The sequence below is a fragment of the Bos javanicus genome, chromosome 9 (assembly GCF_032452875.1).
Source record: "Bos javanicus breed banteng chromosome 9, ARS-OSU_banteng_1.0, whole genome shotgun sequence".
Lineage (NCBI taxonomy): Eukaryota > Metazoa > Chordata > Mammalia > Artiodactyla > Bovidae > Bos > Bos javanicus.
In genome coordinates this window covers 98,964,521-98,990,760 of record NC_083876.1, presented here as the reverse complement: position 1 = coordinate 98,990,760, position 26,240 = coordinate 98,964,521, and the positions used below count along the sequence as shown (strand labels likewise).

General features: G+C 38.1%; 1 protein-coding gene across 13 annotated transcripts in view; it reads right to left on the bottom strand.

The window, feature by feature from the left end:
- Positions 1–1,318: 1,318 nt before the first annotated feature.
- The window catches only part of QKI (QKI, KH domain containing RNA binding), a 156,081-nt gene continuing 131,159 nt past the window's right edge, over positions 1,319–26,240 (bottom strand). For 3 of the 13 annotated variants that reach the window (XM_061428516.1, XM_061428517.1, XM_061428514.1), the window contains 4 exons: positions 11,232–11,319; positions 9,601–9,900; positions 6,789–6,863; positions 1,319–2,839 (listed from right to left, as the gene is read on the bottom strand). In XM_061428516.1, coding sequence (XP_061284500.1) covers positions 2,823–2,839; positions 6,789–6,863; positions 9,601–9,900; positions 11,232–11,319 — 480 coding nt within the window. In that variant the 3' untranslated portion in view covers positions 1,319–2,822. Of the gene's footprint in view, positions 2,840–3,403; positions 8,911–9,600; positions 9,901–11,231; positions 11,320–26,240 lie in introns of those variants that run through there. The other 10 variants (XM_061428506.1, XM_061428512.1, XM_061428518.1 and 7 more) reach the window with 6 other exon arrangements.

The window sequence follows — 26,240 nt, the reverse complement described above, 5'->3', positions numbered from 1 at the left end:
CAATGGCTGTAAATACATTATCTTACATGTTTCTCATAGGCAATAGGTTGGTTATGGTACATACACAGCATGAAACTACTGAGATAATAAAGAATCGACAAAACACATGTCAGCTGTACGTAACATACAAGCGACACTCCCATCTACCCGCGCTAAAAATTACATAATACTGTCAGAAAAAAAAAAAGTCTTAAAAACTACATATTTTAATAAGAAAGAAATTCAATAAAGAATGATAATACTGAGAACCAAGGCATTCAGAGATTTCAAAAGTCATGCTTTTTTTTAGTTGATCCAAAATTTTATCAACTAAGTTTTCAAACGTTTGTTCAGAGCCAACATTACTCATAAATGTCACGCATTTATTTCATACATTTACTTTCTTCCCCATAAAAGACCTTTGATAAACATCTAAAATGTCCAGGTATAACACAGTTGAGATGAAACTGGATCAAATACTGGTATCGTTTTTAAACTATCACCTCAAGTGTTTGAGTGTCGCAAATTTATTCAACCAACCAAACAAAATCAAAATCAAAATGGCACAGCACATATGGTAAATAAATCAAAACAACTGTATGTGTAACAGAAAGACAAAGCAGTGGCGCACTAAACCAAAGCTAGCTGAATACAAAACAATGAATGTCTATTGCATAGTAAATAAACTGAAAACGGTTTCCAAGTGAGACAAGATGATGGAGGTCACCGCGAAGGTGCTTACTGAGCTTACTGCTGACCTTTGACTGTGAAGCTGTGAAGGTATGTAGAGGGCAGGAGTTGATGAGCTGGGGACCTACGGCCACTCGGCATTTGCCACATCTGGTACTGGGCATTTAATGATCACTTACAGATCATTTAGATCTGCAGGCCAGAGTTCAGATGTAGAGCTTTGTGCACAAAGCACTTCAGCTACAAAACTGACTGAACGTCCGGAGAAGCTGCAAGTTCATATTCTTATGTAGTTGAGTGTAATGTGCACAATGATGCTAGTTTCTCACATTCCTTTAAAGTTAAACTGGGGCTGGGGGCGTGTGTATGTGTGTGTGTGAGCACGCGCGTGCGTGTGGGTGGGTGGGATTGTGTGTGTGTGGTGGCGGCTTAGGCCACTAAAACCAGCAGAGATGGACTACACAAGCGATCTGGTTCGGAAGAAATGAGTCTGATTTAAATTTGGGTCATTTAGAAACACTGTTATCCAGAATGAAAATCACAGATTCATTTTTGTGAAAAAGACGGCTGTGTATACTATTACCACCGATTAATAAAGAAAAATCCAACAACACGCCCACCAAATAAAGTTCTAATTTTGTCTATGAAATAAATGGTGTTCTGATCACACGTAATTTTTATTTCAGAATCCTCTGGGCTAACATTAAGTATACCAATTACCAAAAGCACTCAATTATTATTTTAAAACGATGCTTTTAAACTTACTTGTTAGGAATTAGAAAAGTTATCAAATTTTTTCACAGTATCAGATTTGGCAAATTGATATCAAGGTAATGTGGCAAAAAATCATTTAATTCAAACCATCAACTCATGTGTCTCCCCTCACATCTTCTTTCACATACTGGGCGACTGAGTGACAGGCATTGACTTGTATTCTGAGGGAGGAGCTGATCTTACAAGACACTTGACTAAATGACCATGAAGGAAAATAAGGCACTTTCTTTTCTTTAGACTTATTCCAATACTTAAAAAATAAAAAAGAAAGACAAAAAGGCTCTTTTGGTCTTTTGTTTCTTGACAACCACCAGAAAAAATCATTTAATGAAATAAAGGGTTTCTTTGTTCTTTTTCTTTTTTTATAACACTTGAAAGTATAAAATGCTACATTTCCAAAAATATATATATTTTTTCTGCACCAGCACCCTTGTATAGTAAAAGTATCTACTTTTTTTGTTCATTTGTTTCAATGCACTACACTTTATCTACAATTTCATTACATGTATACAGCAAATAGGCAAGCATGGCTTTTACATCCTTAATGATTTTTTTCTATACAGGGAGGTTTAAAAAAAATATTTGAACAGTTTGCCCAGTAATGTGACACATAATGCATGTACCTTGTTCTCATATATTTTTTAAAGGAGGTGTAAAATAAAGGTTCAGTAATTTTAACTCAGATATTTATCTTTTTAAAAATAGTGTTGCAGTTTTGTTCTTTGCATTACTTTCCAAAATTCCTTGTTAAGTTTTTCTCTCATGGCACACTTCTAATACTTCAAATTTTGGCAGGCAATATAAAAAAGGCTGCAACTTCTGCCCTTTGAGGGCACTGTAGTGACTAAACAGCATATCAAATTTTGAATACTTTTTGAAATCGCTTCACCAATGACATCCCTGACCAAAGGTTCATGCATGATGCATCAGCACACAGTACATTCAGAGAGCTTTGACTCGCTATGAAGAGAGGTTCCTAGAAGTCTCTCACAGTAACTGCCTCTGTCACTGAGTAGTTAAGGGCCATCTGTCTCCCCTTCTGAAGTGAGGCCTTCTTACCGTTCGCTTAGGGTGGGACATTACAAGATGATCAGTGCTGTGGGATGAATTGGGCCTTATTGCTTTACTACTATTCAGTGCAGGTTCTAGAACCACTTTCACCCAAACAGAAAAAGAAAAAACAAAACAAACAAAAGCTGAGTTGGAGGACAACGATTTCTTTGTCTTTTGTTTGGTTAGATGGTAAGACGAACGGACAAGTGCCTCAGCTCGCTGCACTGACGACAGGCAAGCAAAGGCGATTACCAGTTAACTGATCAGCAGGCAGGCATGGTCAGGTCATCATTGGGTGAAGAGTTCAGAGGTCAGAAGGTCATAGGTTAGTTGCCGGTGGCGGCTGGGTGGTTAGAAACAAAAAACAAAAAAAAAAAAAAAAAGAAAAGAAAAGATAGAGAAGAGATTAGTTTCAGCTAGTGACGGCTTAATGACAACATGAAAAACTAATCACAACTAATAAAAAAAAAGCATGTTTAATTCTGACAAACTGATTGACACCATCTACAGAATACAATAAAAATCATGACAATTCCATATCATGATTTGAACAAATGAAGGAGAGCCCACTCCCACAAAAAAAAAAAAAAACAAAAAACAAAAAAAACTGTTAACAGGAAAAATAGAAATAAAATACAACTAACAACTAATAGTTAGTAGCAGTCAATGAAGGAAACTGGAAAACAACATCAATGAATAGGTTTGGTATACAGAATTCTGAAACAGTCAGTGCAGCTATCAGTATCTGACTGCTATTAAGCATTAGTATTCTCTCAGATGCAAGCATTAAAGCAACTATTAATGATGGATGTGATTATTAATAATCAATGATTAACAGAAATGAATCTAAAGAAATTTTAATTTCTATGAATAATCTGGTTCAACATAAACTCTGGGCCAAACAAAGTTTCTTTTGTTCAATAAATGTTTATTGCTTTTTCAATTATTCTATTTACAAACAACATGGAACTTCTTGGCCTCATGATACAAAGCAACACTAAACTGTAGTCTAGCAGTGTGGGCAACATCATGGGAACCAGAAAAGGGCCAGGCCTTCTGCGCCGGCCAACACTTTCCAGCTGGAAATACTATTTTACACATATAGAACACTTATAAAATGCACTTGCATGTAAACACTGTAAAATCCTGCCATTTAAAATTCTATACTCAAAAAGCTCTAAGTACATCAAAAAATAGAAGAAATTTCTAATTGATACCAATAAGGCATTTTAAAACTACAAACAGCTTTCTTTATTCAATTTCAAAGCTAATACTCTGCAAATACAATAAAATCTGACATTTCATATACATTCCTGCTTTATATTTTATATTTTAAAAGAAGCCACCTGTAAATACTATTTTCTTTTGCAAAATAACAAACAGAACAAAAAAATTAAAAAAAAATTACAGTAAAACATAAAGTAGTTCTCAAGTGGAAAAGTTATCATTCCCAATGTCCTTGAGTTGCTCCTTCCTTAATCAACCTCTGTCACATTCTGCTTCACCAAACTTGGTCCACTTAACAGTAGTATGATTTTTAAGACTCATTCAACAGCTTAATTATTTCTACTATATTCTGAGGTTTGAGAGAGTTTTCTGCACTGCTGCCACTGTGACTAAGGCAGAGGAGATGCGAATGAAAAGGTACTCAGTGCAAAGGCAGATTCTGTGCCACGTGATAAATCGAAACCTAGTAGGTGTAATGTTCACAGAGTCTGAACGAGCTATATAATGGACTGGTTTACCTTCATATAAAAAAAATGCTTTCTAAAAGTCTATCACATAGGACAGCTTATAAATACTACAAAAATACTGTATCTTCAATGTGACCAAATCTTCCCTGAATTTGTTGAAAAAATTGGAATTTTATTTAATTAAAATAAAAACTGCTACTCCAAAGTTAAAGAAGAAAATAAATATTTCACATGATGTAGTCATACCACTTCATAGGTACTCCAGAAATATAGAATCTTAAAGCATTTTTTAAATTACTTAAAATTTTGATTAAAATTGTATTAAGCTTTTTATACAAATTATGTAAATGATGGTTTTTGTAAAATCATTATTTAGAAACATTTTGATTATGCCTTTTTGAGTGTGGAACATATAAACAAGCAAACTCCTGTTTCTATATATACCAGTAAACCTAGAATATGTCCTCTGCCGAGTCCTGGCCTGCAGTACACACAGGTGTGTCAACCGTGCAAAATCACTGACGGTTCATTACAACTAAAAAGTCAGTTGGTCTTTTACAGGCTTCATATTCAGTCTCGAAATACGTGTACGGGGGGGTTATTTTTAGTGAAGAACTAGATGTCTGTCAACCATGCAGTACTCTAAATGCTCATAAAGAATTACATGGTTATACGTCTAAGGGCTGAGTTTCCTTGCATAAATGAATACTCATAATCTTCCCTTCAAAAGATTAAAAAATAATCATTAAAAAAACCTCAAAAAATAGAGAAAACAGTAGTATCATAAAATAATTTAAGTGAAGGACTTCAGACCTCTCCCTTAGACCCAGTGAGTGCTTACAGTGATAGTAACAGCAGTATACAAGCATCTGTTATTTAAAAAAAGGAAAAGAAAAAAAGAGCATTTCGGTTTGCTGACATTGCATTTTGAATAAAAACAGTGACAGGACTAATGAAAACACATGAACTACAAAAGAGCTTCTCATGGAATGTGCTGTCAGTTTCAAATACTGTATAATCTTTCTAATATTTTCAACTGTCTCAAGGCACTGGAGTGTTGAGTAGACCAATAATGTGGTAAAATAAAATTATGAGAAATCTCTTTAAAAGGGCATGCAGGGAAAGGCTAACAGAAGGAAAACTACTTGAAAATAGTCTTTAGAACTGTTTTAGACACTAACAATGTAAAAAATCCCAGCTCTTTGTGGAATTACTCAATTTCCTTAAATTGAAGAGTTACTTAAAAGATTTTTTAAATTTCCTCCTTCACTAGGAGACTTTCTGACACAAAAAGGGTCATTTATTTCCTTGTGGTGCATGATGTACTTACATTTATATTATCTTCATAGATAACCGCTGACCTTGGGGGGATCTGTTTAGTCAATAATCTCCATGAGTAATATATGTATTAGTTAAAAGTCTTAAAACTCTTTAATTATGTATGATGCTAAATAAATATCATTAATGTCTTTGGAAAGGTATTTTATTTTGATGTGGACAACATTTGCGTCCATCAGTATTTAAGGTAACTATGTGAAACTGACAGGTTAGGTCTTTCTCAAGTTCATAGAAAATGTAGGATTGGGGTGTAAATACATCACTTTCCACCACTAATACTAGAGACCTTGATCAAATTAATTAGTAGGTAAAGATGTGCTGTAACAGAAGTTTGCAAAAAAAAAAAAAAATCCTTTTTTAAAATCTTGCTTTGGATTGCTACCTTGTAATGACAAACTCAGAAAACAATGTCAATAAACCAAAATCATCACTCCTCAATAGACATAAATAATTTTATAGAAGGGTCCAAGGGCATATATAGGACACAAATTATACATGTGGAAAAGGAGAAAAATGAAGACTTATTTTCCAGTCATGGGTTAGTCAAAAAAGGTCTTTCAAACAGCTGGATTCATGTCACCACAAATGTTTACCTTCAGCTAATTCATTTTAGCAGCAAATGACAAAAATCAAAGGATCTGATTTGGAACAAGAATGTAAGAATAAAAGGGAAATGATTTTCTCATTTATTAAAAAATCCTACTTCATCAAAGTCATCTTCACAGGCTCTTGCTGATTTCAGCTAAGGACCTGACATGTATATCCTTGTGTGCATACAGTGGGGTTCAAGTGTCTTATTAAAAAGGAAAATGGAAACTAAATCTTCAGTTTTCTCCAAGAGGACACAGGAGGAATATATTCCTTTACTTCTCTCATTAAAGCACCATCTGCTTAGTTCTTTTTGCAAAACCAACCCAAAATTTCAGAACAACTAAAAGGTAAATTAGGGCAAAAAATATTCCTGAAAAATAAGGCAATATCAGAATTTAATAGCTCCCCAGATGGACTAATTTACATTTTAGTAGAAATAAATCATTGTACATACTAAAATAGAATTTAATAAATTAAAATATGAAGGGAGGAAAAGAAAACATCCAAAAAACCCAACCCTTAAATCTTTCAATTATTATGAATTAATTTAGAAAAGGAAAAGAAACGATGGCAGGCAAGCAGTGATGTTTTTCCATCAGGTGTGGTGTCGCAAACTTTATGAACACCCAACGCATTTCTCATAAACAAGAACTGCAGAACTAAACTAACCTCGGTCTGCGGTCACAATCCTTTGGTAAGGATGGACACGCATATCGTGCCTTCGAACTTTAGTAGCCACCGCACCTAGTTAAATTGCAATTACCAAGACAAAGTTAGAAAACATTCACAAGGGAAAAGAAACAAACATTAACAGCAGGTTTATCACAATGGATTTCAATGTTCATTTACTACAAAAGTTTTGTTTTAGGAAACACGTTAAGGCACAGTAGTCTTAAAATTAACCATTATATGTTGCGTATATATGCATCTATTAATATTGCATTCATTTCAATCATCTTGGCCTTAACCTATTTTATCCATTCATTTATAATCCCAAGTTACAGATTTCATGAACTCTATTAGATCCAAACATAGTTAGGCTTTACTAGTCACATATTCACTGAAGTGCCTTTCTTGCAGCAGGACTACTTAAATAATGCCATGTTTAATACTGACAATTATTTGCTAACCTTAAGACCACACTTCCAGAGTCTATCACTTAAGAAGGTTTAAATGCAATTCTTAAAGCCTACAGATCGTGGTTCTAAACTTCGAGTCAATAAGTATGAACTGCAATGAATTAGGTGATTAGTAAAGCGAACAGTACAGTACACTTAGCAGTCAGTACACTACTGTACACTCCTTATAAATTACCGTTACTCTGTAAGATTACAGACGAGACCAATTAATAACATACTTTTATTTTCTATCAGTGTGCAAAAAGTGCAAGTAAGTCACTGACTGCTAGGCTAAGCTTCCCTCCCACCCCCCTGGAGGCTGCTGAGACTAAGCATTTGTTAAATTCAGATCTGATGAGGGTTCAGTTAAGACCGTTCTTGAATTCTTAGCCTTTCGTTGGGAAAGCCATACCTAAAGATAAAAGGAAGGGAATTAAAAATTAGTCATCAATGAAGATTTGAGGCTAATACCAATCTCCTCACTACCACCAACACACATGTCTGCATCTGTTTTGAAGGGCACTGCTTATTTTAAAATACTCATGTGAGACTTGATATATAGCATGCATGTTATCTGTGTGCAAGTTGATTATAACATAGCAACTTGAAATTCATTTTCTTAGTTCTCCAAGTGGTCAATATCATGTTTCACTGCTTAGGTGGCAAAGTGAGAAATAAAACTGATAATGGAATCTTGCCATTTAGTGCTCATTATTATTCACCTTATGCATGTCAATTAGGTATCTGTGTATTTTACTTTCAATTTTGTCAGTCTAATAATTAAGTATTATAAATAAAAATTTTCCAACACAACAAAAGCACATTGCTTTAAAATGGGAAATTTTACTGCAGTGCCTCTTGCTGTTTCTAAGCAGTAAACTGGTCCATCACCCCTTTTTCATTTTGGAAAAACTAATCTTATGTAAGTGTAATTCGCTGAGGCAAAATCAGTGAGATCTTGCATTGAGAGTGCTGGAACAGCAGCTGGTGGCTCAGAGTGCCAGCCCTGCGGGAAGCAACAGTCAAACTCCTCGAACAGACGCTGTGCGTGCAGCAGAGAGGAGCTCTGGGGAAAGGAGCAGCGTGGGGCCACAGGACAGAGCGTTAACAGAAAGGAAAACGTAAACAGGTTACAGGTTACATGTTATTTTAAAAAACGCTTCAAGAAATGTGCGACAGAAACAAGCCTCTCAGAAACAGTTCTATTGTATGATTCTGACCTGTAATACTTTTTACAATGATTTAGAGATAAACGGAAAACATGTACAATAAAATGTATTTGCTCATGAAACAAAACGCACCTGAGTGCATGCACACACACAGATAACATACAGAGCACTGTGGCGTTTTTAATTGAACAATGAATTTTCAAGTTTCAATCTTAGTGTCCAGGTTCATTAAAAACTTTCAAATTTTTATAAATCAATATTAATGCTGGGGGAAAAAAATAACTTTAAAAGATCAAAGTCCTAAAAGTCAACAGCATGCACACAGCACCAAAGTCATGTACAATTCAAGAAAAAAGAACTCAAATTCTGTCTGGTAAAACAAAGGGGCAGCGCAGAAACAGTGTGTCCACATTGACTGGTCGTGTTAGAACAGCTGCTGCTCTAGTCCTTCATCCAGCAGTCAATGGGCTGAAATATCAGGCATGACTGGCATTTCAATCCACTCTATAAAAAAAAGGCGTCAGTAATGTCTTTTTCAAGCACACCACTTTTTGTTTACTTTTTGTTTCTTCATTTTTGCCTCAATTGTGATTCTAATTCAGTGAGACAGTATTACTTATCAATTCCATACTGTACTACTGAAACTAAGAACGTCTCTTATCTTTAATATTAACTAGGACTTCAAAAGAAAAAAACTGAAGAAACCTGAAGAATGCAACCATTTATCTGGTCCCTTTCATATTTTAAGTGACCACAAATATCAGAAAACACACATCAGGTTTAAAATGTCTCAAAAGACTTTCACACAAAAATTGAAAATGTAGCAGACAAATAAATTTCCAACACAAAAGCAATCTAAAAACTCTGGGTGGTGGAGCTGATGGAGGGATAGGCCTCTGGGTGGGATCTAACACTCAGAACGACCTCGGTGATGTCAAACGTGAAAAGCATTTTCTGTTTAAAATGTTCATTGCAAATTTACCCAACCAAAGTGACCGTCAGTCACCAAAGTGCATCTGAATAAATTTCAGGTACAATTAGTTAAAGGGGGAACTTTTAAGAGGCTGAAATAATTTTTAGTCTTTCCAGTGGAAGCTTGTCTTGCCTCTCTAAAATGGATATATCATTTCAAAGTCTGGGGTAGCAAAAGTGATGAAGAAAAATGCTGTTAACCATACAGGGAGAACAACTTACCTAATACACCACTAGGTTCAATAGGATACTCAAGGATTGATGTAGCTGGTGCCAACGTGTAGGGGTATTCGTAGGGTGTGTAGATTAACCCCGCCTCGGGCCCTGGAGGAACTATTGCAGCAGTAGGGTGAGGAGTTCCGTTTGGCATGACAGCGGTCTGTATCTGTCTGATCAAAGGCATTATGGTAGGGCCAGCCGGCGTTGGAGTGCGCAGGGCAGCTGGTGGGAGCACGGGCGCGGGCCCAGTGATAATCCTCGGAGCAGCCTGGGCCGTCGCTGCAAGAGAAAAGGCAAGGGCTGCTACAGTAAGCAAAGAAATTTAGAAGGAAGTACAGAGACAGCAGTGTAAAACACGGAAAATGAGAGGGAAGGAGGAAAAGGAAAAAGCAGAAAAGAAGAAAAATAAAAGGAAATCATTAGTACATGCGCTGATCACACAAAAATGCCAAAGCACACCAATCAAATGCAAAACAGCTTCCCCTTTCCCAATGTGATTAAGAATAAATGTGCAAAATTTAAAAAGCCACTGGGGGGAGGGGGGAAGAATGAGACCATTAAAATAGGTTATATTTACTTCATGTATTTGGTATGTCTATATTTTTAAGATCTCATGATAAAGGTACATGCAGAAGCACAAGAAAACACTTGCATTAAAAGATGTTAAAAACACTCTGTAATTGGAGTCCACAGAAATAACAGTTTTAGTATATTTCTAAAGAGTAGCTTCAGTTTCAAATGAAGGAAAGAATAATTTTCATTGTATTAACTTAGCCAAAATAACCAATAGTTATTAATTTCCTGCACTTGTAGTGATTAACTTCTTCACAGAAAATATAAAAAAGTCACATTCCTAAACACATGACTATTAATGATACACTCTTTTTCATGAGTAAATTAAAGCCAACCATTTATAAAAAGTAATCACTCTAAACACACTAGGGTGTCTATATTTTGGAAAGCTGGCTATGTCTTTAAAATTCTATACCTGTAATTTAAATGATATTATGTTCATATGAATGATGAATAAAACTTAGACGGTCTCAAAATATAAATTTCGCATTATTTCATTTTCAATATAAAAAAGCAATCCTCTAAGTTTACGAAAGCATGCACAATACACATTAAGGGGAAAGCAGGATTAAAAATAGTATCATCTACTGCTCTCTGTGAACTCATGTATGAAATCAATAGAGAAAAAAAATACTGGAGGAAAACCATGCAAGCGAGGTGAAAGAACAGAATTCAACAGAAGAATCACTGCATTCATATATATTCCAAATTAGCTTTTAGTTTTTAGAAAACACTTCTCCTTTGCATAAATGTAACAAAATAAACTAGAAGTCTTAAATCTGTAGTTAACAAAACTTTTTTTGAAACTCTTGAATTCAAAAGCTGAAATTTCAACAAAAGAATAAAAGAAAAAGCTTATGAACTCAAAACTTAGGCATGCTGGTGTAAAATAAAATCAAGAGTGCCCTCATTCTTGAGAACAGTATAAAAATGGAACAGTGAGCCCCATATCAAGTGACAATTGTTTCAACTCTTCACTTTAACTGTTCGTGTATTGTGCTGCCCAAAGAAGAGGGGTCTGCGGACAAAACGGCTGAGACAGCTGTACGCTCCGGCCTTACGCGATTTAATGTTGGCATCTCTGTAGGTGCCGTTGAGAATCGCAAGCTCCATCAGCTGCATCTTCTTCAGGCTGTCTTCTCCCTCTGCCTATATGTAGAGAAGACAAGAGCACTAAGCACCTGAAATGGTCCGTACACATTACAGCCGTATCTGTGCAAAAACCTTAGAACAGCTGTCACGTCACTACAGCCACTGGTTTCAGCCAGGGAAAAAAGATCCAGGACACAAAAGGTGAGTGAGTGCGTGCTCAGTCACTCAGTCATGTCCAACTCTTGGCGACCCCATGGACTGTGGCCCACCAGGCTCCCCTGTCCATGGGATCCCCCACGCAAGAACGCTGGAGTGGGTGCCGTTTCCCTCTCCAGGGGAAACAAAAGGTGCTGCATGCTGAAGCCCACTCAGTAATGGGACATTCACACACAAGATGCTCTCAACTGCCACCAGCTCCGTTTCTATTTGGACACTTCTTACGTAGGCTTCCCTGGTGGCTCAGAGGTTAAAGCATCTGCCTGCAATGCGGGAGACCTGGGTTCGATCCCTGGGTCGGGCAGATACCCTGGAGAAGGAAATGGCAACCCATTCCAGTATTCTTGCCTGGAGACTCCCATGGATGGAGGAGCCTAGTAGGCTAGAGTCCATGGGGTCACAAAGAGTCGGACACGACTGAGTGACTTCACTATGTAAGCTACACTGACGTATTAACAATCACTTAAAAAGTTTTACTTTTAAATGGAATCAATGAAAATGTTAGGTAAATTAAATATAGTATAGTCTCTACAGTATCTACCATTTTAAAGAGTCTAAATTTTCATTAAAAGACAAAAAACAAAAATAAACTGGGATTTTAAACATGTAAGATTCAACTGTGGTATTCAGGTAAGGAAATTTTAATTCTCCCAAAGAGGAAAATTTAACAAAATCACAAACATAAGAATTTCTAAAAATCTGGTCTACATTCTGGTTTCTTATCCCAAAATCCCTTTCTCCCCTAAATTAGCAAATGCTATCAATTCTAAAGCAAATCAGTCTTTAAGATCATCTGATACACTGTCCAAGCCATGTAAAACTTCACAGCGAAAAGCAGCACTACTAATATTAACAAGTATACCCCAGGCAAAAACCAGGGATGTCTCTGACATCAAACTGTTAGGCCATTTCCTTAACCCTGGCCTTGCCCCACCCTCCTCATTTACTGCTGTCACTCTTGTCTTGGCATTATTGGTTTATTACCACAACTACTATAATGTGTTAAGAGTATCTGTTCTCCAATCAATCCATGCCTAATGGCCAGTTAACTGCCCAAATCACAACTTCCATCTTAATGTTTCTTGACAGGCTCATGTCTTAAAACCCTTGTAGTCTCTTACTAGCTAAAAAAAAAAAAATAATAATACATTTAAGCTACTTTTGGTCTGATCCCAAAAATCTTCTCAAGTTAAATCAATGAATCTCCTACTATCTGTTATCTTATGGCATAAATCAAACCAAATCACTTCCTGTTATTCATCTCTGTGCCTCCTCCTATTGCCTCCATCTTGACTGCTTCTCTGCACTCCATGCTACCCCTCATCCCTCTTCTCAAATCCTACTTTATCCTTGCAGACTTCAATCTAAATGCTACCTTCTTAGAGGGTCACCCCTAGAGCATATGTTTCTGCTTTGAGTTAAAGTTTGTTGTACACCACAACTACCAAGAAACGAGCGAGCTCCCTGAGTGCGAAGCCTAGTTCTCATTTATCACTGCCTATCTTCCTGGTCCACCTCATCTCCCCAAGTCATTTGCTAGGAGTTATTTTTAAATGATCACTATGAGATATCTTTAACTTTATTTAGAAATCTCAAATGTTTAAATCCTACAGAATGAACTTAAGCCACAGAAAAATGAGGTTCACCCATGAAGAAGTGGTAGAAACAGAACTATGTGCTGCTCACATATTTTACACATTATACTCCCAGGACTTAACATTTTAAAATGAAAGAAACCCAATGATACGTTTTTCTGATGTAACGTTGGTCCTTCTTGAGTCAAGAAAGGAGCAGGTAACAAGCTTCTCAGCCCTTTCCTATTATACAAAACTCTTCCCTGGCACTGTAACAGCAAATAGGGTACCATAATTTGTAACAAAAAGAACTGCTAAGGGGACTTTTAACAAACTACAAAAAACGTTTCTTAAGATAAGTGAAAACAGCATGAACAACGTTTAGTGTGCCACTGATGACTTTTCAGAAACCTACTTGCAGTTATAGAAAGTGAAGAAGATACTTGCACTCTGTGGAACTACTCTTCCTGATTCCTATGAAGGTGAACAGATAAAAAAAAGTAGTAATGTGATTTACTTGAAAGATACAACAATTACGTGCTAAAGAAAAATAGTAAGCATTATCACTGGAAGAGAAGAATTAGAAATATACTATGATAAAACTCCTTTAAATTGTCCACTGAAAGCTAACAATACTGAAAATTAAAACTTAAGTTATTTCCAATTTAAACCTAATTAAAAGACACTCGCTCCTTGGAAGAAAAGCTATGGTAAATCTAGACAGTGTATTCAAAAGCAGAGACTTCACTTTGCCAACAAAGGTCTATACAGCCAAAGCTATGATTTTTCCAGTAGGCATGTACAGATATGAGAGTTGGACCATTAAGAAGAGTGAGTGTCAAAGAATTGATGCTTTCAAACTGTGGTGCTGGGGAAGACTGTTGCGAGCCCCCCAGACAGCAAGGAGACCAAACCAGTCCATCCTAACGGAAGTAAACCTTGAATACTCAATGGAAGGAGTGATGCTGAAGCTGAAGCTCCAATACTTTAGACCCTGATGTGAAGAGCCAACTCACTGGAAAAGACCCTGGGAAAGATTGAGGGCAGGAGGAGAAGGGGGTGACAGAGGACGAGATGGTTGGAGGGACATGACTCAATGGACATGACTATGAGCAAGCTCCAGGAGTTGGTGATGGACAGGGAAGCCTGGTATGGGGTCGCAAAGAGTGGGACATAACTGAGTGACTGAACAACAGCAACAGAATACTAAAAGAAGTAGATAAACTATACCTTATTTAAATAGAAAGAAAGACAGTTAAGTATACCTTCAGTCATCTTCCAGAGTGAAAAAGTGCTACATATTTGAAAATGTCTGAAAATTAAGCAGAAATAAAGATGAAAGAAATGAAGAGTCAAAATGCCTCACACACAGCGCTGTACAAAGAAGAGGTGCTTGAACATATGTTTTCACTGAACAGTTTCTTTTGGGTAACAGTATAACCATACTCATTAGCTGGTGATGCAGTGTCAAACTTGGGAGAAAGACAAAGAAAAAGATGATGGAAGAAATACATGTGTGCATGTGTAGGGCATGTGCAGGCACAATTCGCAGGGTGTAGGAAACAAAAAAATCCATCTAGGGACGTCAGCAGAGGAGGATAAGAACCCATGCAGCCCCACGTGCACTGGGTAGTGTCAGCGACGTGCACCCTGGTGACAGTCACCGGAGGCCGCTGACACAAGGGACAAATCACGGTACACACTGCGTCACGTCACGGGGGGCAGGCCACCCCAACGTCTCCTGGCACAACAGTGCAGAATCAGCCTCTCTTGCATCCTCAGCACTCCCACCCACTCTGCACTCACACAACATGATGCTCTGTGTCTCAAGACATGACTGGATATTTGGGTACTCTAGTTTTGGGGGTACAGTGAATAAAGCTGCTATGAAAATTCTTGTACAAGGCTTTTTTGGGTAAACTTAAGTTTTCAATTCTCCTGGATAATTACCTAGAAGTGGAATTGCTGGGTCATGGGGTAAATGTATTTTGCATGGAAGACATTATATAAAGATTACTTGAACTCAGTGGGATAAAAACAGACTATAAACATACTTCTCTGAACTTTTTGGGTTCTGCAATTAAGGATGACAAATTATGGGTCTATACAAATATATATAACTTATGCATATATTACTTAACATACAGCTATGTTATCAGCTATATATAACAGCTGTGTTAAAGTGCTAGAAATAGTTCATGGTTAGTATTAGATCAGAGTAACATTTTAAAATAGAACAATTTATACACTATTCTACCTTTATTAGAATTAGATATTAAATCCTCATCATCTAAGCATTTATGTTTCATAACAGATCTATGGCACTGGTACTTCATTATCCCCAAAGCTCAGAAAGGTTAGGTAGCTTACCAAATGTCACAATGCCAAACTGGCTTTCAACCAGAGTATCTGATCCAAAGTCCTCATTATACCTTATGCAATGTAATTTATGGTGACTTCAAGTGGAAGTATCTTTTGAATTCATCAAAGAATTCACATAAGAAAAATGAATGTAATGTAATTAATTATAACAGAGATCTAAAACAAATATATGAATATTTCCAACTGAAATGTCAACTAGCCCAATAATTTGAACTACTGCCTGTAATAAAAGCCCAAACTTTCTAGCTTAGCATTCAAGGCGCTGAGTAACTTCTAAAGGCAGGCCTTTCTGCAAATGTTTTGCACTGGTAGAAATCGTCTGTCCACTGTCTCCTGGAATATACTCCGAGCTTTTCCGCCTCTAAGCGAGAGGAGGCCTGGTCCAGAAGCATGCTGCGTGCCTCTTCTTGCAGCCCAGGCAGATCACTGGCCTCTCCAGAGTTCAGCCTTTCCTAAACATTTCTAAATTCATGCTACTCCTTTTGGGGTAATCAATCACATACAGCCATGAAGAAGAAGGTATCTCTTCTGTTTTTTCATTTTTTTTTAGGAAATCTCATGACTTGTAGCTGTGAATCAACGAACAGCCAATAAACCAGTCTTCTTTTAGCCTGCAATGCCTCACAAATATGAACCTTCTCAATACATTTTTAAAAATTGATTCTTTTCTATAAATTTGAAATAATGAGTAGAAAAGGTTTTCCAAGCATTAAATAAAAAGTACATAACTTTATTCACTAGGAGAACAGGGCTGAACAAGTAATAAAGAGAACGAGTGACAAAGTTTATAAAGAACTAATACCAATCATTACCTGCATCTGCTTCTGTCAGCTAAAAAAGTCTGACGAAGAACCTAACTTAAATTTAAATAGAAGGCTTTACACAGGGCAGTGACGTACCAGGGCCTGAAAGGCTTGCTTTGGTATTTTGTGAATGGCTCAAGTATGATTAGAGACCCAGCCGTCAGCTTTAACCCAGTCCAGGGGACAGAAGAACTGGGCGGTGGGCGGGGCTGGGGGCAGGTACCAACCCTGACAGAGAAGTGAGTTAAACCGACAGGACTCGATGACTGACCGGACAGAGTGGAGGAGGGAAAAGGCGACGTTGAAGAATGACATTCAGGTTTAAAGGCGAAGGGATATGGGATCAAAAGTTCTGTTTGGAAATACGAAGCTTGAAATGCTTAAACACCCCAGTGGAGATGCCAAGGAGATGGCTAATACAAATCTGAGGTCTACTTCCTAACTTAGCATATAAAGAGCTAGCAGAAAAATTACCTCCCACTCCATTTTCACAGTATTTTTCTCCAAGATGATATAGAAACTATTAAATTTCAAGCCGGCCTGCTATACGCTTCCAAAGGCTGGGTTTAGGACTCTACATAGTTCTGTCTTCCAGGCCAGCTGGTGAGTTAGGCGCCCACAAATGAGACACACCAAGCGGCATCGAAGGGAGACCGAAGTGCTGGCTGAGGGCAGAAGGGGCGCCCCTCCTGTGCCTGCTGCTCTCAGCCGTGCACCTCGTCAGGGCAGCTCCGCCCAGGCTCCGGAGTTCTTCCCCAGCACTTGTAGAATCAGCCTCACGGAGTAGCCCCACCCCTCAGGCACAACCAGTGTGCGCACTCTTGTGAGCTGCTGAGCTTCTGTGTCAGCCAAGGCGCAGCTCTGTCAGAGATCCTGCCTCTGCACAGAACTCTCTCCACTTCTGTGATGGTGATATGGCGATAACAGCACCATTCTCTCTCTTTTATCTCCCAGTCCTGGGATAATAGTCAATTCCTAGAGCTCCTAAAACTGTATTACACTCCGTCTCCTCTCTCCTGTTTTAGTCTTCAACACCCATTTAACAAATTACTTTATCCTCTCTGTTGAAAGATCTAGTGTGGTCTCTGTTTTCCTGATTGAAGAGGAGGCTCTGCAGCACTACTTCACAGAACCTGAATTTCCCCGTCTGATACTTGTGGTCACATCAGCTTCCTTTCCTTTTTATGTCACCAACTTTATTTTGTGTCAAAAATTTAAGCAGATGATCTGCTATTTCTTTAGATTATTTTAAGGCTCGCTAATTCCATGTCCTTCCTTCTCTCAGTGTTCAGTTAACAGAGGCAACTGAGTACCTGCTAGGATGCAGATACTCTGCTAACCAGCCCAACACACCAAAAGAATGATGTTCACGAACTGAAGCACATTAGAGGGATTTCCAGAATCGTAACAGAAACTCAGTATCAGAAAGAGTTCGCCTGGGTAATACAGCTTGATTGTCTTTTACAAAGCAAGCCCTTAGTTCATATAAGGGCAAAAAAAGACTGTTCCTCTGAAAAATTTGTGGGTCAGAATGTTAGAGACACAGTTAAGGGGGGAAAAACCCTAGCATATATTTTACTATTTCCCATTTATTACACATTCTCCCATTTAAGCACAATCCCTGGTTTAGCAGCAACAACTTAACACTGATAAAGCAAAGTAAGACACTGAGAGAGCATGAGGCATTTTATTTCATTTTAAGGCTTAAAGCACTCAAACACTCACTGTCAAAGACATATACACAAAGCTCCATAAACTATTATATAAGACTAACAAATACTTTTGGGATCATACATTGTCTTTTTTTGACAAGCTATAGATTCATCTAAAAGTTCTGACAACCTCAGAAGAGCCAGGTCTCATTAGAAAGCACTTATTCCTTTCTATATCAAATACTGTATAATTTGAAATATTACTTTTTATAGTAAGCTTAACATAAATGACAACCTTTTGAAAGATTTCTATGACCCGAAACTCAGGCAGCATACTAGTATCAGTAGAGCCACACCTTTATAGGAAAAAAAAAAAAAAACAAAACCCCAAACCCTAAATTGACTGTATTTTAGGTGGACTTTATCAAACTATATGGTTGGTGCTGTAGAAGGATGGCTGCAAACTGTGAGCTTAGGAGAGCCTCATTCGATAGCAGAAGGCAAGGAGTGAGAACCTGAAAACCGCGCTCTGAAAACCTGTTTGTTGTGAGAGGTATACAGAAGAAGCGGGAAACACTATTCTGTGACAGAAGCTAACACAAGAGTGTAATGGAGACCAGGTGGACAGCGTGGGCAAGGATCACAAACCTCTGTAAGGATCCAACGATGGCTACAGACTGCTTACAATACACACAGCGGTACGGTGACAAAACCTGCCACTCAGTTTTAATCATCTACAGGAATTCTTTCAAGTAACCCATTTTTTACTAGGAGATATTCATCCTATTTCTGAGTTATCAAGCAGAGTCTAATGACCTCAATGAGAGCAGATGCAGAAAGCCACATGGTCCTTAGAGCAACCTGAGGTCACCACTACCAGTTTCCCTTATATTCAAAACACTGAGTACTTTTGGATATAGTCATTACGGTGAGGTCCTTAATTTTGGTTGATTCCCACCTTAATGTTTTTCCTTTGTTGCTTCATAAGGTACACCTTCATTACACACAGTTGACTAGAACTCTGAGCGAACTCAAGGCCAGAGGAAAGCAGAGCAGGACAGCAGAGAGACAGTGAGTCTCCTCAAACGCCAGGCGGCCGCCTGACCTCCCGGGGGCACGACAGCAGCACAGGCGGGCAGATCAGGGCGCTGTGTGCACTGTAACTGTTTCAGATCATGGAGACACTGAACAGTTTTCCTTGGTCAGAAAAGAATAGTTAGTTCATTTTTTGAAGATTTGTTTCCCCTGAAATTTGAGTAACCTTTTCTATTTTAAGTGTTTACAGAGAATTTAACCTTTGTTATCTGGCTTAATCCTCTTAATTACTTAATTAAAGGTATATAAGACAGCTGTTATCTCTTTCACTGGCTGCACTTTAGGGTAAAATTAAACAAAAGATAAGAACTATGTAGATAAAGCACTCTTACTCTGAGTGTAAAATACTTCTTACACTTAGCCATCCAACGAAAGCGAGGAAGCAGGGTTTGCTTTAGTCACACCTGAAGATTCAAATAATAAAAAATAAAAACTTGGAAACAACACATTCCTCTGGGAATGAAAAATATTTCACTTCTGAAGTAATTTGCAAATACTCTACTCCTAAGTGGAAACTTATAAAGCAATCTAAAAACCTCATTTTAAAGTAGGCATGAGATAAATCAGGAAAAATCAAGGGGATTCTAGAGAAACATCTACTTCAGCTTCATTGACTACATGAAAGCCTTTGTGTGGATCACAACAAACTGGAAAATTCTTACAGAGATGGTAATACTAGACCACCTCACCTGTCTCCTGAGAAACCTGTATGCAGGTCAAAAAAGTAACAGTTAGGACAGGACATGGAAAAACAAACTGGTTCAAAACTGAGAAAGGAGCTTATCAAGGCTGCATACTGTCACCCTGTTTATTCAACTTATATGCAGAGTACATCATGTGAAATGCCGGGCTGGATGAAGATTGCCAGGAGATATCAACCACTTCAGATATGCAGCTGATAACCATTCTAGTGGCAGAAAGCAAAGAGGAACTAAACAGCCTCCTAATGAAGGTGAAACAGGAGAGTGAAAAGCTGGCTTAAAACTCAACATTCATAAAACTAAGATCATGGCATCTGGTCCCATTGCTTAAGGGCAAATAGATGGGGGAAAAGTGGAAACAGTGACAGATTTTAGTCACTTGGGCTCCAAAATCACTGAGGATGGTGACTGCAGCCATGAAATTAAAAGGTGCTTGCTCCTTGGAAGAAAAGTGATGACAAACCTAGATAGCATGTTAAAAAGCAGAGACATCACTGTGACGACAAAGGTCTATATAATCAAAGCTATGGTTTTTTAGTAGTCATGTACGGTTCAGTTCAGTTGCATCCAACTCTTTGTGACCCCATAGACTGTAGCACACCAGGCCTCCCTGTCCATCACCAACTCCTGGAGCTTCCTCAAACTCATGTCCATCCAGTCAGTGATGCCATCCAACCATCTCATCCTCTGTCATCCCCTTCTCCTCCTGCCTTCAATCTTTCCCAGCATCAGGGTCTTTTCCAATGAGTCAGTTCTTAGCATCAGTGGAGCTTCAGCATCAGCATTTGTCCTTCCGACGAATACCAGGACTCATTTCCTTTAGGATGGACTGGTTTTGATTACCCTGCAGTCCAAAGGACTCTCAAGAGTCTTCTCCAACACCACAATTCAAAAGCATCAATTTTTCCATGCTCAGCTTTCTTAAGGGTCCAACTCTCACATCCGTACATACTGGAAAAACCACAGCTTTGACTAGACAGACCTTTGTTGGCAAAGTTACATCTCTGCTTTTTAATATGCTGTCTAGGTTGGTCATAGCTTTTCTTTCAAGGAGCAAGTGTCTTGACTTCATGGCTCCAGTCATTGTCATGTACAGAGCTGGACCATAAATAAGGGCTACTGCTGAAGAACTGCAGTGTTGGAGAGTCCCTTGGACAGCATGAGATTAAATCAGTCAACCCTAAAGGAAATGAACCCTTAATATTCATTGGAAAGATTGATGCTGAAGCTGAAGCTCCAACAGTTTGGCCATCTGATGCAAAGAGCCAGCTCACTGGAAAAGACTCTGATGCTGCAAAAGATTGAAGCTAAAGGAGAAGAGGGTGACAGGATGAGATGTTTGGATGGCATCATTGATACAACGGACACGAGTTGAGCAAACTCTAAGAGATGGTGAAGGACAGGGAAGTCTAGCATGCTGTGGTCCAAGGGGTCACAAAGAGTTGGACACGACTTAGTGATTGAACAACAATAAATCCACTCTGCTTAAGCAAGCTGATTATGCACAGTCATTTTGGGTTTGGGCTCTTCCATTTTGGGCTTGGCTGCTATTCTAAGGTGTTTTATGAATAGTAAGAATCACACCATATCCAATAATGAACCCATAAATTAGTAACACAAAATTACTAACAGAAACAAAACTGCAAAGTAGTGGAAAAAAATGATAAATGCTGAAAAGCGTTATAAGAACCCAGGAGTTATTTTCTTCAAAGAGCACAGATCTTCCTGTAAGTTGCAGATGACAGCTGTGTGCTGTGACCTGATGCTGTCAGTCGCTCAGTCCTGTCCGACTCTCTGTGACCCCAGGAACTGCAGCCTGCCTGGCTCCTCTGTCCATGGAATTTTCCAGACAAGAATACGGAGTGGGCTAACATTTCCTACTCCAGGGAATCTTCCCACCTCAGAGATCGAACCTGCATCTCGTGCATCTGCTGCACTGGCAGGTGGATTCTCTATCACTATCAGCATCTGGGAAGCCCCAAGGCTTGGATGAATGTTTAAACCGTACATACCGAGAAGACTCTTGAGAGTCCCCTGGACTGCAAGGAGATCAAACCAGTTAATCCTAAAGGAAATCAGCCTGAATATTCACTGGAAGGACGGATGCTGAAGCTGAAACTCCAATACTTTGGCCACCTGATGTGAAGAACTGACTCACTGGAAAAGACCTTGACGCTGGGAAAGACTGAAGGCGGGAGAAGGGGACAACAGAGAATGAGATGGTTGGATGGCATCACTGACTCAATGGACATGAGTTTGAGCAAGCTCCGGGAGTTGGTGATGGACAGGGAAACCTGGCGTTGCTGCAATCCATGGGGTAGCAAAGAGTAGGATATGACTGAGTGACTGAACTGTACTGTAGTATCAACAGGAGACCTGGAAGGGAACAGGTCTGCTCAGGTTGCCAAGGAATTCCCTATGATACCTGATGAATTTATCAAGGAAGGGGGGCACCAACTTCCCTCCCAGTCTGGTGGTCAGGACTCTGTGCTTCCATTGCAGGGGGCACAAGTTCCATTCCTGGTCTGGGAACTAAGATCCTACATGCCTCATGGAGCATACAAAAGCAAAACAAAACAAAAACAAAAAGGGAAGAAAGGCATCCATCTGCCTCATAGATTGCTTTCCATACACACTAAACTGATTTATTTTGAAAAAAGTACCAATGATGTTCCACCAAGGAAGGCAAAAACAGTAATATCTTAAGCAGGATCATTATTTACTAGGATATGCCCAAGAACTGTATGCAGAAAACACTGAAATGATCGAGACTTAGGAACAAATTGACTCAAGTATTATTGTCTTTTCAAATTTGGGCTTCCCTGGTGGCTCTGCAGTAAAGAATCTGCCTGCAATGCAGCAGACCTGGGTTCGATCCCTGGGTCAGGAAGATCCCCTGGAGAAGGGAACAACAATCCACTCCAGTATTCCTGCCTGGAGAGTTCCATGGACAAAGGAGCCTGGCAGGCTACGGCCCATGGAGTTGCAAAAACTCAAACAAAATCTAGGTGCTTCTATATTGCTTTAAAATTATAATTTAAAATTATCCATAATCTACTACTATATGAAAACATCATTATTCCTATGTAGGTTTCACTATGAATGGAATTTTTCCTTTCATATTTGCTATTCAATTTTATATCCTACTATTTTTATGAAATATTCCACCAAAATTTTTTATATTATAGTTCCTGAAATTCTAAAATAAAATTATATTCGTTACATAAATGTTTACTGAAACACTATCTCTTGGATAGTTCTTACCTAACAAATAGTTTGCCCTCGAGAAAACTGGTGGTGGGGGTGGGGTTGGAGGAGTCGGGAAAGGAGCCGGAAACATAAAATTAAGCAATTAAAACAAAGTGACAATAAGGACTTTCCAGAAACACAGTGCAAGAGTGTTGAACTAAATTTGGGTTGGTGATGAACAGGGGAGGGAAGGCTTTGGGGCATCAATACACAATGTGAGACTCAAAGGATGAGTAAGAGTTAAAGAGTTAAAGAGGAGGAAGAATGAAGTTGGTTCTGAAAAAAAGAACATGTTCAAAAATTTAGAATCAAGAGTATGAAATAAATAATGAAGCTGGTAAGGTTAATAACAGTTTGCAAGTCATGCTCAAGCAATTGGACGTACTCCTTGGAATAATTAGAAGTCATTCAAGTGTTTTAACCTAAGGAGAGTCATGATTAGGTTTCTATTTTAGAAGCATCACTTTAGCTTCAGTAAGGAGAATATTTGGAAAAATACAGCAAGATCATAAAGATTAAGAGGCAATTATAGGTTCCTAATCCAAGCAACACATAATGATGTCTGAACTGAGCTAATTCCAGTGGGGATGGAGGGTTAAAAATAGGAGTGAGAGAGGGTCAGAGGATAAAACCAACCGTACGTGTGTCAGGTGGGACTGAACAGTTCCCCACGGCTCAACATTAACCTGTTTTATAAAGAACACTGTTATAAACTGCTCTCCTGACTGGGGATTATTTCTTTTGGATAAATAACATGAAGATGAATTGCATTTATTTACTCCCCACTTCATGCCAGAAGATGCACACATCTTCCTAAACAGTGTCCTAAACAGGCTTTTCCAGTGTACATGGTCACACAGAGGTATGGGAGAGGGAACTCAGCTGCAACTTGAGGGAGTACCAGAGATCTAGCCCAGGAGGAAAAGCAGAGAAGCTAAGAGTCATGTGCTATTAAGAGACAGGATCAGAACCTGGTGATAAAGCAGACGGGAAGGAGGGGGTCTGCAGGTAAGCAGAGGGGAAATGAAGGACATCTGACTTCCAGGCAACTGATGCCACCCACAGAGAACACGATGGAGCAATCACTGTGTGAGGAGGACCGGGAATGATGTGATTTTAGGTCTGGACGCATTATGTTTGAGATGCCAAGACGTCATCCACAGGGAGGTGTTGAAAACACTGGTGATCCGGAGTTGAAGATCAAAAGCATAATAAAAAACAATCACCATGGCAGTGGTCCTCGGAGACACAGTTACTGATGAGACTGCCCAAGAACAAACTGGAGAGATCACTCTGAAAAAGTATTCACTTTTAGTGAGACCATGACATTTCTGAGAACTATTGAGTGATCAAAAAGGTAACTGGTAAACTAATTAGTTCTGTCCTATTCTCATGTGTATTACTAAATCTAAACCTTTCTGGTCTTGAGCCTGGTAAATAGCAGTTTCTCAATATAAGTTTGTGAAATGAATCGCTTCTGACAGTCACCGAGTCTTTTAATATAAAAAAATTATAACAAGTATGTTGTAATTCCACAGGTGCTAAATTCAATAATCAAGGAATTTTATTTAAACAGAGCATACTGTCATCACTCATAGAATTCATAAAACAGTATCACAATGTAAGTGAATTCACAAATCTGCTAACTTATTTGAAGATACTATATTCATAAAGATGTTTAATTAAAAAACATGCTATGTCAGTTTAATTTATATTTGATTTTAATATACTTAAATGATTTTAATGTATATTACAGATTATTTTTTCCATAAAGGCATTAAAAATTAAGAAAATAATAGACAAAACACATCCACTTACATAACCCTGCAGTATAAATATAGGCTTCAGAGAAATTCCCATAAAGGAGAAATCTTGTTGTTAAAGAGTATCACTTTTGAAATTAAATTTTCAAAATTCAGTTATCAAAAATACAGAAGGCAATTCAAGCCATGAGCTATGACTGAATCATTAATATACTTCTTAAATCTCTCAATGGTAGCTACCTGAATTTTACTTATAAATACTGTAATTCTAAGACATTTGAAATGTTGTCAAGAAAAATTGACTGTAAGGATCAAAAAAATAAGGAGCAATTAAATAAAATACAGGGTGTTTGGTTTTCTTAACATTTTTGCCAATTCAATTTCAGTGTACATTAGTACAGAGTGAATGGATTACAAACGCTTCACCTATATAAAAGGAACATGATGCTACTTACCAACCATCAGAAGGGCATGCAAACAAATTAAAGGGATGTATGAAAATAATTGAACTAAAGACATACTGAGACATTACTCACCTATTTTTCTATTAAATAATTTAAATTCTTTAATAAAATATATTTTATATTAGTTTTAGAGATCTGTGTAGAGTATCATACATTTAATAGGGAAACAGATAACAAAACTAAAATGCATTATCCCAGCCAGTGAGTGGCATATTTAATTATGGAATAAAAACATTAAAATTTAAAAATAAGTGGGCTCAAGCAAGTGTAAAACGTTACATAGGAGATTCAACAGGCAAATTCTGAGGGATGTATGGAACAACAGATTAAAATGGAAGGACTTCCTATATAAACTGTAAAAATATTTCCTAGAGAGTAAACATACACTGCCCTATTACTCTAAGCCTAGAATCCCTTGTTTTAAAAGTTACAAGCTATCTAAACAGTCAACTCCCACAGAATCTGTACTTAGAAAAGCTATCCCTCAACAAATCCTTCTAAGAATAAAAAGGAGGGTGTTTCTTCAGTCTTTATTTATGAGACCTTGTACATAAGACACATTTTATTATCACCTAGAAGCTTCATTAAAAGTGAAGCTTCAAGTCTGAGGAAAAGCTCCTCTGTTTAAAAAAACCTGACCCCATTGCCAGACAACATTAAGGCTGGATGGGGATTAAAGAGACCTCAGTGACAGTGACTGAAGTCTTAAAATCTACACTTTGTCATGCTTTCTTAATTTAATCTGCATGTATGGACTGTATGACCTGCCTCCTGAGAAATCTGTATGCAGGTCAAGAAGCAACAGTTAGAACTGGATATGCAACAACACATTGGTTCTAAATTAGGAAAAGGAGTACGTCAAGGAGGTATGTTGTCACCCTGTTTATTTAACTTCTATGCAGAGTACATCATGAGAAATGCTGGACTAGATGAAGCACAAGCTGGAATCAAGACTGTCAGGAGAAATATCAATAACTTCAGTTATGCAGATGAACACCACACTTATGGCAGAAAGCGAAGAACTACTAAAGAGCCTCCTGATGAAACTGAAAGAAGAGAGTGAAAAAGCTGGCTTAAAA